Source organism: Neophocaena asiaeorientalis, unplaced genomic scaffold (assembly GCF_003031525.2).
Source record: "Neophocaena asiaeorientalis asiaeorientalis breed wild unplaced genomic scaffold, Neophocaena_asiaeorientalis_V1.1 scaffold30, whole genome shotgun sequence".
NCBI classification, from domain to species: Eukaryota; Metazoa; Chordata; class Mammalia; order Artiodactyla; family Phocoenidae; genus Neophocaena; species Neophocaena asiaeorientalis.
This window is the reverse complement of record NW_020174923.1, coordinates 15096604-15117040: the sequence shown is the minus strand read 5'-3', so window position 1 is coordinate 15117040 and position 20437 is coordinate 15096604. Positions and strand designations below refer to the sequence as shown.

Here is a 20437-nt window from a genome sequence, read left to right as displayed (position 1 = left end):
TCTTACAGAATAAAAACAAAAGATTTTACGCTATAGAGAATAATTCATTTTCAACTAAGCAATAAAAAAACTATTGCTAATATCCGTTTAACCATCTTTGTATTTATAATTCTAAGATCCAGGTAGTTTCTTAGGGTATTATTTATGATTTCACAGTAACAGTGTAGTTAAGAATAAAAGGGATAAAAAATGAAAACATTTTTAGAATGGGGTGAAATTTAGAGATAAGTTTCTGGGAGTTTTATTTATTATGGGAGTTTATTTTAGTATTTGCTTTGTGTTACTACAAATAATGCTGCAGTGAATATCCTTACATACATATCTAGGGGCTCTACCTGGAAGTGGAATTAACCAGATGTAGATTATTTGCATTTTCAGTTTTATTAGATAATTTCTCTCCTGTGTCACTATATCAGTTTACACTCTTCTCAGAAGTGTTTGAGACTTCCTGTTTTGCCATATCCTTTCCAACATTCACACGGTCAGACTTCTCCATTTTCCCCATTCTGGTAGATGAAAGGTAATACCCTACTGCTTTAATTTCTCTTTCCCTAATTTTTAGCAAGGTTGAATATCCTTTCATGTGGTTATTGGCCTTTCACATTTCCTCTTTTGTTAACAGCCTTCTCATATCCTTTATGCATTTTCTCATGGATTATTTATCTTTTTCTTATTGAGTTGTGAATATTCTTTATATATTCTAGGCAGGGTTCAGCAAACTATGTAGCCCATGGGTCAGATCCAGCCCACCACCTGTTTTTGTGCAGATAGTTTTTACATTTATTTTAAATGATTCAGAAAAAATTAAAATAAGAATAAAATGTCATAATGTGAAAATTTATGAAATTTAGATTTCAGTGTCCATAAATAAAGTTTTATTGGAACAGAGCTTTAGCACTACAGTGGCAGAGTTGAGTAGTTGCAACAGAGAACATGTGATCTGCAAAGCCTAGAATATTTGTTCTCTTTACAGAAGTTTGTAGACCCTGACATTGATCCTTAGTCTGTGATGTTTAGGGCAGATATCATCTCTCAGTCTCTATCTGGTCTTAAAACTTTGCTTTTGGTTATGAGACTAAAACTCAAAACCCCTGTTGAACAGAAGTTAAAATTTTTAATTTATTCATATTTGACATTCTTTTCCCCCATTTTGTTTCACAAATCTTTCCTTAAAAGATTGCCAATATATACTCCTGTATTTTCTTAAAATGGTTAAAGTTGTGTTTTTCAGTTTAGATTTTTAGAACATTTTGGTTTTCTTTTTTTCTTTTTTTCCATTTAATATTTGGTGATGAGATTATGGTGAGAGAAGAGGATATAATTATTTTTTCTTATATGGAGAAAGACAATTTTCCCACCTTACTTGTTGTTGAGTAACCTTTCCTTACTCCAGTACTATTTTCTCATATACACAGTTTCTTTATTTTTATGCAAGTCTGTCTTCTGGTTTTTTATTCAGTTCCTTACTTTTCTTTGATTAAATATTTCTATATTCTACTCGATCCCCATGATCTCTATTATTCAACCACTTCATCATTGTATTCACGTTTCCAAAGTTCCTTGGGAGAAAAATACAAACTGGTAATACTCTAGTCTTACCTTACCAGTGGCATGTTTAGGGAAAGGAATATTGTTTTTGAGTTTTGTATATTATGTATATCAAGGTCATATTGTTAGCTTTAATAGCATTTTTTCCTTAAAGCATTTTGATCTTTTTTTTTTAACATCTTTATTGGAGTATAATTGCTTAACAATGGTATGTTAGTTTCTGCTTTATAACAAAGTGAATCACTTATACATATGCATGTGTTCCCATATCTCTTCCCTCTTGCATCTCCCTCCCACCCACCCTCCCTATCCCACCCCCCCATCCCACCCCTTTAGTTGGTCACAAAGAGCTGAGCTTAATCACAGTTTCAATTTTAGTGCTTGTGATTGGCCTGTTCATATTTTCTATTTCTTCCTTGTTCAGTTTTGGAAGGTTGTGCATTTCTAAGAATTTGTCCATTTCTTCCAGATTGTCCCATTTTATTGACATAGAGTTGCTTGTAATAATCTCTCATGATCCTTTGTATTTCTGCAGTGTCAGTTGTTACTTCTTTTTATTTTCTAATTCTATTGATTTGAGTCTTCTCCCTTTTTTTCTTGATGAGTCTCGCTAATGGTTTATCAATTTTATCTTCTCAAAGACCAAGTTTTAGTTTATTGATATTTGCTATCATTTCCTTCATTTCTTTTTCATTTATTTCTGATCTGATCTTTATGATTTCTTTCATTTGCTAACTTTGGGGTTTTCTTTTCTTCTTTCTGTAATTGCTTTAGGTGTAAGATTAGTTGGTTTACTTGAGCTGTTTCTTGTTTCTTGAGGTAGGATTGTATTGCTATAAACTTCCCTCTTAGAACTGCTTTTGCTGCATCCCATAGGTTTTGGGTCGTGTGTTTTCATTGTCATTTGTTTCTAGGTTTTTTAATTTCCTCTTTGATTTCTTTGGAGATTTTTGCCATTTGATATTACGTGGAGCTGGGAGGTCTTTGTGGACCAGTGCCCTGAACTTGGTTCTCCCACCTCCGAGGCACAGCCCTGATGCCTGTCTGGAGCACCAAGAGTCTTTCATCAACCTGGCTCAGAATAAAAGGGAGAAAAAATAGAAAGAAAGAAGATAAAATAAAATGAAATAAAGTATTAAAAATAAAAAATAATTATTAGGAAATAATTTTTAAAAAGTAAAACAAAACAAAACACACAAAAAACGGACAGACAGAGAACCCTAGGACAAATGATAAAAGCAAAGCTGTACAGACAAAATCACACACAGAAGCATACACATACACACTCACAAAAAGAGAAAAAGGTTAAAAAATATACATATCTTTGCTCCCAAAGTCCACCTCCTCAATTTGGGATGATTCGTTGTCTATTCAGGTATTCCACAGATGCAGGTGCATCAGGTTGATTGTGGAGATTTAATCCGCTGCTCCTGAGGCTGCTGGGAGAGATTTCCCTTTCTCTTCTTTGTTCCCACAGCTCCTGGGGTTCAGCTTTGGATTTGGACCCACGCTGCCTGTAGGTCGCCTGAGGGCATCTGTTCTTCGCTCAGACAGGACGGGGTAAAAGGAACAGCTGATTCGGTGGCTCTGGCTCACTCAGGCGGGGGGTGGCGGGGGAGTGATATGAATGCGGGGCGAGCCTGCGGCGGCAGAGGCCAGCATGACGTTGCACCAGCCTGAGGCATGCTGTGTGTTCTTCTGGGGAAGTTGTCCCTGGATCACAGGTTCCTGGCAGTGGTGGGCTGCACAGGCTCCTGGGACGGGAGGTGTGGAGAGTGACCTGTGCTTGCATGCAGGCTTCTTGGTGGCTGCAGCAGCAGCCTTAGCGTCCCATGCCCGTCTCTGGAGCTCCTTTAAGCGGTGCTGTTAATCTCTTCTCCTCGTGCACCAGGAAACAAAGAGGCAAGAAAAACTCTCTTGCCTCTCGGCAGCTCCAGACTTCAACATTTTGATCTTGAATTTTTATTTTCATTGCCATCACTATCAAAATCGAATAATATAATAAAGATTAGGTACTCACAAGGGCATGGTATTGTGCTGAGTACTTGAAAAAAAGTATGTATATATAAATATAAACCAGTAGCAACAAAGTATTATTTACGGATATAGGATAAATAAAGCATAATTTATTTGAAAGAGAATTGAAGAATATTTAGATAGTATATGATTTGGGGGCTTTTTAATTACTTTGGGTTTTCAGTGTGAATACATTTTTTTTTTCATTTTGCAATTTTATTTATACTGGGCTTTTACTTAAATCATCTCTAGCTGATAACCATGGCTCCCTGTATCTATAATCCCCTTGTATGCATACACTACTTTTAAATTTATGATGCTGTTTGCAACCCACAGATGACGAAGAGAAGTGGGTGGTACTCAGTGAGTTAGGGAATTTGTTCATAGGAAGTTCCTGCTGAGGAGTAACAGGCTGGGGTGAAGCCAGGCCTTTGTGCACTCCCCCAGTTGATTCCCTATCTGCTCTTGTAGTAGTACTGATGTTCTACACTCATCGACCGAGGTTGCATTGCAGCTGGGCTAACGTGGCCATGTCAGTGTCAATACATTTAAACATACTTATCAGTCAAAACAGAAAGATGCTGTGCCTTGGGGATGAAGTGGGGAAGGGGAGATTTGAGTTTTAGTCTGTCAGTAGCTATCTTTCTCTTTAGGGAGTAAGAGGAATAAATATAAAGGTTTATTTTATTGTGAGCTATATGACATAAAATTCTCTATTACTAGTGCATTTGAAACTTATCCTCATATATGAAGGCAGGAATTTTGGATGAAGACCATTTTATCCTGACTCCACAAGTATATAGTAGTTGTTTCTTAGGTTTCTGCTCTAGGTATCCTGAGAGTAGAGATCAGAAAATGAAAGAAAGCCAGTATTAGGGAAACAAAGGAAGAACTAATTAGAAATGAAGCTGGAAAAGTAGAACCTTATAGATCATGTTAAGAATTTTTATCTATTCTGATGGGAGATGGTTTAAACATTTTAAACATTAAATGGGGTAACTACTAGATTTGCATTTCTAAATGATTACTCAGATACTTTGTGGATAAACATTTAGAAGAGAATCAATATAGGATTGGATACAGGTTGGATATGGAGTCGGGAGGATGGATTCAAGAGACATTTAAGAAGGAAAATCAATAGTATTTGGTGATGAATTCATTGCGATGGGGAACTCTGATAGAGAGTATCAGGTCTGAAGGGTGAGGGGAAGGTCAGAATTTCACATTTGGATATTTCAAGTTTGAAGTATATTTAAGACATTCAAATACACATTGCAAAAAACAGTTGTTATGTAGATGGAGCTTTCCAGTTTTCACGCAGATAGATGAATGAGGAGCTCCCTAATAGAATAATGGATTTTAAAGTAGAACATAAATATTTGGGTTGAGAATTGAGAATCAGTACAGAACTCTTATTTGAGAGTGACTAATTTGGTTTTCAAGGGATTAAATAATTTCATTTCTGGCTGTTCATGTTTTCCTCCACCTGGTTCTAGATCTAGAAATTGATGAGGCTCTAAATAGAGGTGAAGATCAAGTCAGATTTTAATTGACTCCTTGGTTACAGTGGCTTATTTTTTCTCCTTCCCAATCTCCCATCTTCTATTCTCTGTCTTGGTTAATGACATTATAATCACTGCAGTGGAATTCTCAAATCAATAATTCTAAGGCATCCTTAGAATTTGTTCCTTTGACTCATTTCACTCATGCAAATTAATTCATTCAAGAGCTATTTTTTGAGCACCTATTATGTGTCAGATACTGTTATAGGCATGAGGGATAGAACAGTGAATACAAAATTATTTACCCTCATGGAACTTAAATTCTAGTGGAGAGCATGGCCAAAATTAAGATAAATAAGCAAAATGTAGAATACGTTAGTGATAACTACTAAGAAAAATTAAGCAGGGAAGGGAGAAAAAAGCCTATCTGTGTAAATATGGTGTGTGTGTGGGGGGGTACAGTTTTAGATAGGGGTGGTGAGGGAAGGCATTACTGAGGGGACATTTAGGTGTCTCCCTGAAGGAGATGAAGCAACAAGCCATACTGATATCTGAGAGAAAAGTATTCCAGGCAGAGGTCTTGATATGGGTATATTCTTGGAGTGTTTAAAGCATGGTGAGGGGAACCAGTATGCTTCCAGAAGCAAGAGAGAAGCCAGAGAGGCAAGAGTAGTAGGAGGTGAAGTCAGAGAGGGGATGGGGGGCAGATCATATAACACCTTGACCTAAGGACTTTGACTTTTACTCTTATTAAGGTGGGAAATCTTTGAAGGGTTTTCAGGAGAGGAATGTCATGGTCTGATTTGTGTTTTCACAGAACCATTCTGCTTGCTCTGTTGAGACTAGATTGAAGCCAGGCTGGGGCAGAAGCTGAGAAACCAGGTTGTAGATGAAGGTGGCTTGGACCAGTAGCAAAGGGTGAGAGATAGTTTTGATATGTTATGAATGTATGGCTGACAGGTTTTACTGTTGGTTTGTCTGTGCAGTGTGAGAGGAAAAGATGGGTTAAGGATGACTCCAAGGTTTTTGACTTGAGCAGCAACTGAAAGAGTGGAGTTGCTGTTTACAGAGATGAAGAAGATTGTGAGAGGAGCAGGTTTATGGAGGAATATTAAGACATTAAATCTTGAGATGTTTATTTGATATTCAAAGTAGAGAGGTAGGGTAGGTAACTCTATAAATACGGAATTAGTTCATGGATGAGGTCCAGATAGAGATATAAATTTGGAAATCATCAGCATATAGATGAAACATAAAACCCTGGATCTGTTCGAGATAACCAAGGGAATGTACACAGCAAAGAGTACAGATTAGAAAACTGAGCCCTGGGGCAGTACAACATTTAGAGATGGGGGAGATGAAAAAGAACAAGCCAGGGAGACTGAGAAGGAGGAGACACAGAGGTAGGAAAGTGTGGTGTCTTGGAAGTTAAGTGAAGACAAAACTTCAGGGAAAAAAGAATGATTAACTGCATCAAATGTTGTTGATAAGTCAAAAAATAAGAAAACTGAGAAATGACCATTGGATTTAGCAATGGACTTTATAGGCGATCCTGGTAAGTGTGAATATTCTGGAGTGGTGTGGGCAAATGCCCGATGGGAGTGGATTCAAGGAAGAAAAGGGAAAGAAAATTGTTGATAGTTATTAGAAACAGCTCTTTTAACCGGCTACAAAGTCTTTATACTTCTAAGTCCCAAATAGTCCGTGAACCTACCTTTTCCTCTTTATTCTTAATGTTAATGCATTTACTCAAGCTTTCCTTTACTGCGGACTTACTTCAGCGATCTCTTTCCCTTTAGCCTGTGACCCCATAGAGCCAACTTGTATACACATGCCAAGTTTATCTTCTCAGAACACTAGTCAGATCATGCTCCTTCCCTGCTTAACGCCCTTCATTTTCTCCCCCACGCTTAACAGGATAAAGGTCAAATTGATCATCGTAATTATGCCGTTTGTGATTTTGCCTCTGCCAACTTTTCTACTTTTATGTTCTGCCTCTTCCCCATACTTTTCTGTTCTCTAGCCATACCAAACTCTTTGAATTTCCCTAAATGCACTATGTTCTTTTACTCCTGTCTTTGCAAATAAAATATGGTACTGTTTCTGAACAACCCTTCTCATACTTTAGAAGCTGTGGCTTCCCTGAGACTCAGGTTAATAGGAAGAAGCAGAGGCTATTCTAGATTTTAGAATCTTAGGAAACTTTACATTTAGATGAAATAATCATCTCAGTAATGTAACTTATCAAGCCCAGTACAGAGATGTACATTCAGACTAGTTAACTGTAGGTTAAACTCTTCTCCACTTTACTATCCCAGTTTAATCTACAACCCCCTGCGCAAGTCACCGAAGTAAATTATAATAAAAAATAAACAGAAGAGATCAGAGAGTGAACCTGTGAATATAATCTTTGTCCTCAATTGAGAGATCATATCCTTCTCTGTAGTTAGTATCTTTGACCTATAGCATCTGTCTGTTAGCACTGGAAAATTTCAGGTGGATTCAATTCATCACTGTATCACAGCACCACTTAATCTCTACTAACGTTTCCCAACTTCGGCTGCAATTTGTAATCATCCAGGGAGCTCTAAAGAAATATTCATGCCTGGGTCTCCCTCTCAGTGATTCTTGATTAATTGATCTGGGGGAGTAGCTTGAGCATTGAGGATTTTTCACAATCCCTGGATTCCTAGATCATTCTGATGTGCAGCCAAGATTGAGACCCATATGTATGCTCTTCAGCATCCAGTTTCAACAGATAAGAACACTAAATATGAATAAAGTATGTGTGTGTATATATACAGTTATTGTTGACATTCAGTTATATTTTTAACTATTATAAATTGCTCTGCTGGACCTTTTTTTAAAGCTTCAACTTCACAGAATGTTAAAAAAATAATAAATTGACAAAAACAAAGAAACCCCAGGTTCCTTCTGGCTCTGTCATTCTATGAATCTAAGAAGTACTTATGTGTAAAGATATCTGTCTTACTAGGAAACTCCATGTGGAGAAAACTGTTAGATCAAGCTCAAGAATTTAAGTGAGCTATACTGAGTACCCAGTTTGAGGGGAAGAAGTTTGAAATCAGATATTATTTCAGATTCACCTTGGAATTTTTTCATCTTTTTTTTTATATCCTACAACCATATTGTTAGAGCTCCTTAACATGTCATGGTATGTTTGTATATAGATGTGAATAAACTGTATTCCCTTTTGCAAGGAGGTGACCTAGAATGGAGAAGAGAACAGGCCTTAGAATCAGGCCATTTCAGATCCTGGGTCCTGCACTTACTAACTCTACAGTTGTGATCATTTTTGCTTAAAGTCTCGACTCCTGTTTCCTGATGTAGTAAAAAGAAAACTAATATTTATCTCATAAGGTTTTTTTTGTTTCTTTTAATTTTTGGCTGCATTGGGTCTTCATTGCTACATGCTTTCTCTATTGCGGCGAATGGGGTCTACTCTTCGTTGCGGTGCGTGAGCTTCACATTGTGGTGGCTTCTCTTGTTGCGGAGCACGGGCTCTAGGTGCATGGGCTTCAGTAGTTGTGGCTCGCGGGCTCTAGAGGGCAGGCTCAGTAGTTGTAGCGCATGGGCTTAGTTGCTCCACGGCATGTGGGATCTTTGCAGACCAGGGATCGAACCCCTGTCCCCTGCATTGGCAGGCGGATTCTTAACCACTGTGCCACCAGGGAAGTCCCGTCTCATAAGGTTTTACTGAGAATTGAACTACATAGATTCGTAAAACACTTATCATAGTGCCTGACATAGTAAAGACCAAGTAGGTAATGACTTTTTTCATTAATGTCGGCACAGTCTAAGAAGCTTGAGCTTCACTTTTTCCTTTTCAGTTACGTAGGATATTTATTTAACTAGTTTCATGCTATTAATAGTATGTATTCTTGAAATGGTATGGTGAGGATGGCAATTTGCCTGTGTCTTCCTCCCCGAAACCTATAATCTCAGTCTAATCCCAATCTAATCATGAGAAAAACATTAAACAAACCCAGCTGAGGGACATTCTACAAAATTCCTGACCATTACTCCTCCAAACTGTCAAGGTCACCCAAAACAAGGAAAGTCTGATAAACTGTTATAGTCTGAGGAGACTTAGGAGACAGGATGACTAAATGTAATATGGTATCATGGAATGGAAAAAACATTAGATAAAAACTGAGGAAATCTAAATAAGTATGGACTTTAAAATAATAATGTCAATATTGATTGATTAGTTTGGACAAATGACTAGACTAATCTAAGATGGGAAACCAGGTTTAGGGTTTATAAGATCTCCCTGTACTATCTTAGCAACTTTTCTGTAAATCTAAAACTATTCTAAGATAAAAAGTTTACTTTTAAAAAAAAGCAAAAAATATATAATTGTAGACACCTTTGTTTTTAACAGTTACTCTATTAATTTAACTCAGTGTTAGGCTTGGTATTTTGTGTATTCATTGTGCACCTTGAAAGCATAGTAATCAACTTTTAAACTACTGACATTATTACTGGTGATTGCTCCATTTACAATTAGCAAGTCTACCTTGTTTCCCTGTTATTAGTCATCATCGTTGATGTATTAGCTACATCATGAGAATCAGAACATTCTGTGTTTAGCAGAACTTTTCTTGAGCTACAGATCAGACTTCCTAGGACATTTTGGATGCCTTAGGCAAATATAAATTAATAACTTATCATAGAGAAGTTATTATTTTTTTAATTTAGAGCATACAAGCTAGGTCTATGAAAACCTGTGAACTTGGCAGTTTTATATTCTGGCAAACTTTGAAAATATTTTATAGTATACTTTTGAAAAGTGTTAGCTGTAGTACTGATGGCATGTTGATCAGTATATTTTATTTGGTGTAGAATGCTTCCTTTTCTCTTTAAAGAAACTCTGTATATGTTTTCTTAAGAACTAAATCAACTTTTAGGTGGGTCTGGGATTCCCTATGAAAATTTTTATTGATAAATAAACATCATGGAGATAGATGTGGTGGATAAGGTCATAGTGCTTTCGAATGATGCTGCTCATCTTTTCTTTTCATAGAAATAGTTTGGATAAGAAAAGAGGAACACTGAACTCCTAAAACTGTATCTCAAACCATATCAATACCACTTTTTGGTTTTTTCCTTGAACTTAATTTGGTGAATACATTAATTTTAGAGCTGGCTCTTGACAAAATTAATTCAACTGTTGTTTTTTCTTTTCAAGGAATACCTTTTGACTCCCAATTTGGCACTGAAAATACCAATATGAAAAAGGCTTTCAAAGGCACACTTAGAACATTTTACAGTCCAGAGATGGTCATATAAATAATTATTATACAGTGTGGCAGTGCTATAAAACAGATATGTATAACGTGCTTTGGAAGCACAGAAGAGGGAACATTTAATTCTTTCTGATAGGCCTCCAGAAAGTCTTTACAGAGAAAATTGGAAATGACATTTAAGCCATCTTTTGGTGAAGGGATGTTGTTGATCATGATGATGATAGATAAAGAGTATAGTTATCATTTAGTAAGTGTTTACTTAGTGCCAGATGGCATGCTGTGTTTTATATTACTACATTTGTTTCTCACCACAACTCAATGGGGTATTACTGTATCAATTTCACAGAAGTATGTAGATGAGTGATCATGACTGTGTTCTAATAAAACTTTATTTATGGGCACTAAAATTTCAATTTTATTTGTCACAGAATACTATTTTTTAAACTATTTTTCAGTTATTTAAAAATGTAAAAACCATTCTTAGCTCACTGGCTGTCCAAAAAAAGGCAGCAGGGTAGATTTGGCTTATGGACTAGTTTACTGACCTCTGGTTTATATGATGAAGGGGATTTATTGGATTATATAACTGTAGTCCAGAGATAGAGTAGTTTTCGTCAGTAATTCAGTGTCAACAAGGATCTTAGTGTCTTCTGTCTCTCTGCCATAATTTTCATAGTGTTAGCTTTATCCCATAGTTTATTCCCCTTGTGTTTACAAGATGGCCGTCAGAATATCCAGTGTCTCCATGTGTTATCTTCCATGTCTAGGGAGAGACAAGACCTTTTTCAGAAGCTCTTTCTAATCTCTCTTGAACTTAATCCCATCAGGTTTTACCCCTACCACTCCACAGGAACCATACTAAATCATCTACATTGACAAATTCAGTGATCAAGTCTCACTCTTCATATTACTTGACCTGGCAACATCTGATCTTTTCCCTTCCATGAAACTCTTTAGCTGACTTCTCTACTCTTCTAGTTTTGTTCCTATTCTCTGGCCACTACTTCTTATTGTCTGCTGGTCTCTCCTCATACCTGCAGCCTCGACATGTTGAATTCAGCCCCAAGGCTTACACCTCTGACCTCTTTTCTCTCTCTCTCTGTCTCTCTCCTATCTATACTCCCTTCCTTGGGAATGTCATACACTTTATTTATTTAATAGTCAGACTATAGTTTATTACAGCAAAGGGATAAAAAGCAGGATCAATAAAGGAAAAAGGTGCATCAGGCAGAAGCTGGAGGATACCAGGTATAAGCTTCCAAGAATCCTCTCCCAGTGGAGTCACACAGGACATACTAAATCCCCCAGCAATGAACTGGAGAAACACATGCAAAATGTTTTCTGCCAGGGAAGTTTGCTTGAGCCTAAAAGTCCAGGGTTTTTATTGGAGTAACTTCAGTGCTGATTGCAGTTACCGAAACTTCATACCCCCCAGAAGGAAAGCAAGTGTTCATCATAAATCACATTTTTTACACACACTGTCCACACAAGCTGGTATAATGTGGTTCAAGACCTCAAGCATGCACAGTGCCCTAATCAGTTAGTAGCATAGGGAACATTCTAAGACCTCAGTTCCTAGGAGCCAGCCAAAGGCTAGTTATACAAGTAAGCCCTTCTGAGAATGTACAAGATTTGAGTAACTCAAGGCTGCTGGGTTAATTCTTTACTTCACAGATAGGTATCAAATTATCATGAACTTAATATACTATATATACATACCTGATAAAGCAGTACATTATAAAATACATATATCAAATTATTAAATTATAATTAAATGTAAATAAATATATCATAAATGTTTTATGACATATCATATATATGATAAGCAGCACACTAAATGCAAGGTATTATTATTATTACAAATGAGTAATGAGGGCTAGAGCTGTCCTAGGGTGTGACTGAGCAGAGTAATAATGGACATTTGCAAGGCAACTCCTCAGAGCAGTGAATGGGAGGCTGTGAAAAAATCCCACTGAAGAGTTTTTCTCTCTGATAGAGATAATTTTGTCACTAGAACCATTTTGTCCCTCTCCAGTTTGTGGGAATGTCATACACTTTAAATGTAATTTATGTAATGATGGCATATGTATGTCCATCTCTGCTTATTTGTCTGTTAGGCATCTCAGACTTAGTATGTCCAAAACTGAGCTCCATATACTCTTCTCATCCCCAAACCTATTCTCTCTCAGTCTTTCCTATCTCAGTAAGTTGCAGATCCATTGTTTGGGCCCCAAATAGCAGAATTACCCCTGACTTCTTTCTGTATCTTTCTCTTCTGACAGCAGATTCTCTCCACTCTTCCTTCAGAATATATCCAGAATCTGACCTCTCCTCACAACCTCTACTACTCACTTAGTCCGGGTGTTTATCCTTGTCCGGTGTTCTCAGCAGCCTCTTAATTGGTCTCTACTTCTGTCCTCTTCTGTTCACTTCAGTTCCAAACCACTACCACCACCATCTTAATGATTTGTTTGTTATAGTAAAAAGACAGTGGAGGGTCTGGAAATGAAGACAGATTTTTGAAACCAGACACTTTAAATTTTAGGATTGCTACTTACTAGCAGTGTGATTTTGGGAAAGTCACTTTTCTTCTCTGAATGTGTCTTACATTTAAATGGACATAGGGCTTCCCTGGTGGCGCAGTGGTTGAGAATCCGCCTGCCAAGGCAGGGGACACGGGTTCAATCCCTGGTCTGGGAAGATCCCACATGCCGCGGAGCAACTAAGCCCGTGCGCCACAACTACTGAGCGTGTGCTCTGGAGCCTGTGAGCGACAACTACTGAGTCCGCCTGCGGCAACTACTGAAGACCGTATGCCTAGAGCCTGTGCTCCGCAACGAGAGAAGCCACCGCAATGAGAAGCCCACACACTGCAACGAAGAGTAGCCCCTGCTCGCTGCAACTAGAGAAAGCCTGCACGCAGCAGCGAAGACCCAACACAGCCAAAAATAAACAAACAAAATAAATAAATTTATTTTAAAAAATGGGCATACTACTTGTTTCATTGAATTATTATTAGTATTAAATGAGATAATGTTGTAAAGACCTTACTGACCCCATAGCCAGCAGAGAATAGATACTGAACAAATTGTAGTTCTTTTCTCTTTTCTACAACCAAACAGATGAGCTGCTTTTCATCTTTTCTGGTTATTATCGTGCATATGTAGCCAAGGAACATCTTCTGTATGTACCTCTTCGTAAGTGGACCTTGGCTAATAAATCTAGCTTATGTTCTTGGTCCATACTTTTGCATTTTCATTACATTCCATATATGTCCTCCAATTCATGTCTCCCTTTGTTGGCATTAAGTGTATACAGTTCTTACAGATTCATACCTGAATAGTAAAAGAGACCAGAGCTCATATCTGAATAGTAAAACTTTAATCTATATGTATAATAGATTATATGTATATAGTTTTAATACTTCCCACTCCTTCTATTAAGGTCATATATTTACACTTCTAAAGGAGGATTGAAGACAGTCAACTTCAAAATCTTAATTCATAAAATCTAATATTTATTCTGGCACATTATTTAACTGAGAATACTAAAGATGGGCTGGGGCTACCAAATTCAAGGTCACTTAAGTTGTTTATTTTTCAACTGTAATATTTTGATCCTGGACTGAGGAGAATAATCATTTGAAGTATCTTCTACTTGTAGGAAAGAAAACATTTGTCTTGGAATTAGGCACTTTCTTATAAGCCTTTCTCTAACTTAAATTTCTTCATAGGAAAACACTAAATATGGAATATCCCTATGTAGTTGGTTTTTTTTTTACTTAGACTATTTTAGTGCATTTATGACCTGAGTTGAAAGCTGTTCACACTATGAAGTAAATATTCCTATGACATTTTTCCCTTTTAAATAATGGGACGAGGAAGTCTATTAAAGGTGTATTGTTTTATATTATTTGCTGGATTTAATTTAGTATGCTGATAAAAAACAAATGTTCTCTGATGAGAACAAATCTAGGAAACCTAAGCTCTAATTTTAAAAGCTAGCACTTAAATTGGACAGTCAGGTCTTTTTAAAATTTGTACCCGTTACATTGAAGAAAGTCTTTTAACTCAAGCTTGATGAGTAAATTCTAACTTCACAGACACAGCCCCTTTCTCCCCTCTGCACTTCAGGGTGAGGTAATGAGTCTTATGCAAGTAACTTGACTTGCTTGATGACTGAAGGTCTTCTGTTTTGTCCATAAATGTAGATGTATGTATGATGTGTGGGAGGTCGTATGATGTGTGGGAGGTCTTATCTGTACTGAAGGAATTGTGTTTTAAGCAAAGCAAAAATAGGCAAAGTACTGTACATCATTGCAGTCTTGCTGTTTTGGATAATGGAGCCATTGATTGCATAGCATACCACAAGACACTTTTAAAGAGCTTGAACTTCTTTTCTATACCATCTTGGGTCAATGTTGAGTTTATTATTTAAAAAAAAATCTTTAGCTGTTTACTTTTACCTGAGAGTTAATCTCAACTCTTATGACTAACCTCCACTAGAGTAAGACATGGTTAAGATTTCAGTCGTAGAGGAGTGAATTGCTCAAATTTACTGCAGTGTATTTCTAATTTAATTTTTAAAATTCAGACAGTTAAAACATTTTACATTATGATGTTATCAAAATTGGTGACTTTTTGTCTTGCCATTGGCTGGCTGACTCAAAACTGTCTTAAACCATTTCTTGTCTGTAGTTTTCCTGTAGGTTGTTCTATTGATATGCTGACATACTGCAGATCGTGCAAATTTAATTTGTTTGAAGCCTTGATTTTTTATTTCTTTTTCTCCTTTTATTATTTAGAAAGACATCCTGGTGAGGGGAAATGTCTGTATTTTATTCATATTACTTCTCACATGCTTCAAGGGCATGTTTTGATGTTAAAACAGAGAACGTGATGCATGTATGTAATTTTATCCATGTGGAAAATGAAAATTTAAGACAGGCCTGAATACAAGTGTTGCTCATTGTAATTTATTCCCAAGTAAAAGAGAAGAAAGAAATTTGCATTAAAAAAATAGATGATCAGTAGGAAGGGAAATTGACTAGGACTGTATTTACACATCCTGATCTCTGATATAAGATGCCACAGATTTCTGGTATAGTTTTATCTTTTCATAAAATGAATTTTTGTTTCACAATAATTTAGGACCTCATAATACTTTATTTTTTTTCTTTACCTGTTGAGAGACCTGGATTGTTTGACCTGTAGAATTTCCCACAATCAGTATTTCGTTGATTATACACTCAGGAACAATTCAGCATTTTCTTCTGTTCTTTGTTTTTCCTGGAAACTGACAGCTAGTTTCAGAGGTTTGACTAGACTCAGGTTTGATTGCTTTGGCAAAACTGTAGTTGTGTTCCTGTCATTAGGAGGCATATAACGTCCAGTTTTTTCTCTTTTTTGATGTTATTAGCCATTGATGCTCGATGGCTGCAGAGATACTAATTACTTGCAGTTTGTGAAATGGTGATATTTTATCTTTTGTTTCCCATTTATTTGGAATAATTTTATAGAGAGAGCTCTCATATACTTTTTGGCTACTAGTACAGTTTATATAGGGAATGTAGGATGAATTGCTGATTCTTTCTTTGCCACAGTTTTCAAGGTAATGAACTGGGCCCCTCTCAACCTCAGAAGGTGACCAGTTAGTGTGGTAGTGCTGTGGTTTGTTTGTTTTGTTTTGTTTTTTTTAAAAACATTATGGTCTATAGTCAATTGTACATTTAGTTAGTTAGTTCTCTGGTAGAGCTAGGAAGAGGCCCATGGGACAATATTCCCTGAGTTCTTGAATGTTGATGAGCTTCTTCACTGTGTTTTTTTTTGACATGACCTCAATTCTACATTGTCTTTAATAGCATATGTTGCATATGCTATTAAAGCATATGTCAGGGTGTTCCAAGTTCATCTAGTACTTTTCCTTTGCTAAACCAGCTGGTTCTTTAAGAAGTTCTGTTTTCTTTTAATGGAGAATGGCATTTCAGGATAACAGTCTGGGCCCTAGGAGTGGTTAGTACTACTTGATTAGTCAAGGTGTTAGGTGTTTTAAGTGGACAGAACTAGGATATACATGTGACTTGTAAGACTGTACTGATGTTTCCAATATAGATTCAATACTAAAGAGTTTTTACTTAACTTCTTCTGTATTCTTATATCTATAGTTCCTTTCTTCCACCCAGAGAATTCTGTTTCTCAAGGAGATGATACCATTAGAGTATCCCATAATTATTCATTTGCTTTATCCCTCTTTTTAAGTACAATGGTCTCACAACATTACAATTACCAATTTTGATTTCTGAAATCAGTTACTTTTTGTTTATTCTTTCTTCGTTTGTTTTGGCTGTACTGTATCTTCATTGTCAGATCTTATAGCCATTACATATTATAATCTCTCTGTTTAAAACTCTCATTTAGTCTTTTTTTTTTTGAACTTTTATTTTTTTTACACAGCAGATTCTTGTTAGTTATCTATTTTGTACATATTAGTGTATATATGTCAATCCCAATCTCCCAGTTCATCCCCCCTGCCCCCACTTTCCCCCCTTGGTGTCCATACATTTGTTCTCTACATCTCATTTAGTCTTAATTCTACAGTCAGTTGTATATGTATGCTCACCACCAGTCCTTATTTAATGTCTCTCTAGTCACTTTGGTTGCCTAAAGTTAGTTTTCTGGTAGAGCTAGGAAGAGGCCCATGGGAACAATATTCCTTGAGTTCTTGCATGTTAGTAATAGTTTTTCTTTACTCTTTATACTTAAAGGTAAGTTTTACTGGTTGTAAAGCCTTTGGTTCAATTTTTTTTTCCTTGTGTGTTTTAAGTATATTATTTTGTTTTCTTCTGTTGTTTTCCCTTATTAATCTTGTGATGTATTTGCCTAAATGCCCAAAGGATTCTTTTTCCCTTTAAAGTCCATTAGTTTTAGTAGAAAATGTCTTGGTGCATTGATCTGAGTTGATTAAGTAGGACACAGGATGCTCTTGAAATATGTAGTTTCAAATATAGATGTGTATATATATATATATGTGTGTGTGTGTGTGTGTGCATGTATAAATGTATTTATACACACATATAACTATATATATTACACATACATAGCCACTTCTTTTCCCTCTGGAAAGCTTTCTTGAATTATTGTCTTTCAGTATTTGTTCTATTCTCTCACTTTGGTTTTCTTCTTCAGGGACTCCTGTGTTTATCCTTATGCTGGCTCTTCTTTGCCTATCTCCAATATTTATCCCCTTCTTACAGATCCTTTTTAATCTATTTCTTCTTTTTAAAAAATTTGTTAAAGATTTTCTTCCATCTTACCTTTTATTTCTTTTAAGACCTTTTGTGTTTGTTTGCTCTTGTATTTCTTATAGTCTTCATTACTGAAATGATTTTTGTTTGATTTCTCATTATTTCTTGGTTTCTGCCTCCTCATTTCTGAGTTTTTCTGATTCTGATTTATATTGCTTTTTCATGTATTATGTAATTTTCCCATTATCTCTCATAAAACATGTAAATGTAAATTTTATTAGAGTAAAATATATAGCCCTAAGGATTAGTTGACATACTTTAGATTAAATAAGCAGCTGTAATTAATTTAGACATTGCTTTAAATCAAGGCTTTTAAATTGAAATTCTGTGAATGAACTTCAGAGTAGATAACATTGCTTTATTATATGCAAAGTAGGGTGTATATGTATGGGGGTAGGGAAAGAACACCTTCACTTTCTTTAGACTTTCAGAGAGGAGTGTAAACCATCCCCACAAAAATAAGGGTAAGGACCTTTGCTTTGTGTATGAAAAATCCTCAAATATTTAAATGATTGAGCTTATAAGAAATGAAAACAAATGATAGATATAGTAGTGTTAAGATATAGATGTCGCCAGGGATGATATTACATCAATTTCATTATCTATTCGCTTATGATCGCTCTAATTTTATGCAGATGGAGGGAACGAGGAAGCACCGGATCGAAGACAGTCAAGTGTAGACTCTCGCCAAAGCCGCTCTGGGCAAGGTAAATTTTCCTCAAATTTATTATTAAATTAAAAAGAATAGATACCAGCTATTCCTTTCCAGTACTTAATCTGAGGACTGGGGTTTTCACTGGGTCAAGTTTAGATATTCTCATTTCTCATTTAGGAGTTCAGATGTTACAATCTAATTAGTTCCATATGATAATCATCTATTCAGGATAAAAGAAAATGAGAACTGGTCTCTTTTTTAACGATATTAAGGTTTTAAGTAATTTTGGAGCATTGTGGTATATGTCTGGATATCACTTTTGGAATATAACCACAAGTAAATTTTTAGCAGTAACGTTTGTTGCAAGTATCATCACACTGGCTTTTAAAAGTTCATCAATGCAATATTTGTTGTCTTAGCTGTCTCAGAAGAAATGGGTTTTGTTTATAATTATTACCTAAAATTAAGATCTTCTTACTTATTTTCCTTTTCTGTTTAAAATTTATCACCATAGGCTTTTGACTGGTTTTTTTGAAGTGACCACTTCAAAACTAGGTTAAAGTATTCTCTACCAGTGGATTTTCAGATAGGCCTTCCCTAAGGAACATTTAAATTTGCAGGACTAGCACCTCCACATTTTTCTTTATAGTACTTATCACCTTTATATTTGTTTTCTCTATCCAAAACTAGAATGAATGTTTCATGATTGCAGAGATTTTTGGTTTTCTTTGTTCACTGCTGTATTTCCAGTGCCAAGAATAAGTACCTGGTATATACAATAATAGTTACTGAATAAATACTGTTGGATGAATGAAGTCATCTCTAAGAGAGTAAGAGTTAGGAACCCAGACTGATTAAAATACTGCAAAATTTCAAGCAGTCATTACTGAGTTTAGTTTTTTGAGAGTATTTACAAATAAAATAAAGCCTTAGATATACAAATGTGTGATGTTTTAATCCTGTAGAAGCTCCTGGTTCATTTATTCTATAATCCTGTTCCCTTTTTTCTCCAACTTTGCTCTTCCTAAGCTTTAGAGTTGTACTATTTTTAATACAGTTGTTTGTTGCAGAATAAAAAGTAGAATAATATATGCAGGTTGATTTGGAAATTTAAACTTACACTAGTACTTTTAATCATTTTTAAATAACATGCATGTATTATAAATGTCAGGAATTTATATAAGTTTTCACTTTTTCATGTTACATGTATTTTGATATAAAAAAAGAAATTAAGAGAAAAACTGAATTATAATATATAACTATATCAAATCAACACATTGTACACCTTAAACTTATATAATGTTTTATGTCAGTTATATCTCAGTAAACCTTGGTGGCGAGGAAAGAAAGAAAATGAGTTTATGTGTTTAAAATCCTTGTTGGGCTACACCCCGCAAGCCTGCATGCCCTGTACTTGCCCATCCTCAAGACAGAAGAAAGAGCCCAGAGTCAGCAACAGAGACATCAGTGGTTTAATGGATATGAGAATCTTACATGTCTGAAGCAAGGTCCTGTGTGCAGCAGACAGTGGGCAGGATATGGCAGCAGTCTTCACTCCTGGGAGGGGGGATGTGTGGAGGTGTTTACCAGTTATAGGGGGAATTGATGTCAGGTTGGCTCATCGGTTACCAGGGAAACCAGTAGAGGAGCACACCCCTCACTGCCCCTTTGATAAGTTATCGTGGTGGAGATGTTCTGATCTGAAGATTAGACCAGGCATTTACTGATTAGGCTCTATGATTAAGAGGGAAGGTCAGTCATGTGAGTAGGGTGTAGGTGAAGCAGGGACTGGTGAACAGGGCATGTAGAGAGAGCAAGAGAACAGCCACCTTGGGTGCCCTCATAATATAACCCTAAAAACAAAATTAGTACAAATTAATAGAAAAATAATTATACTAATTTTTATTAAAGTTTAATTTTATTTAATGTCACAGATATAGATGTGGGAGATTATTAATTTACCTTGTGCCCTCTGAATTATGTCAGTTGAAATATTTTTCAAATCAATGAGTATAATTGAATTTTAGTAACAAAAGCTGAACTTAACAGCAAAATCAGTGATTTTCATGATCTGAGCACAGCTGCCTGATCTCAGAACTCATCAGGACTGATCTCAATTAGAAGTCATCAGGAACTGTATCAT

General features: G+C 36.0%; 1 protein-coding gene across 1 annotated transcript in view; it reads left to right on the top strand.

The window, feature by feature from the left end:
• Positions 1-20437, top strand: part of TANC2 (tetratricopeptide repeat, ankyrin repeat and coiled-coil containing 2) — a 308377-nt gene that overhangs the window by 30124 nt on the left and 257816 nt on the right. Inside the window, exon 2 of the mRNA XM_024761041.1 lies at positions 18275-18346. Coding sequence (XP_024616809.1) covers positions 18275-18346 — 72 coding nt within the window. The remainder of the gene's footprint in view (positions 1-18274; positions 18347-20437) is intronic.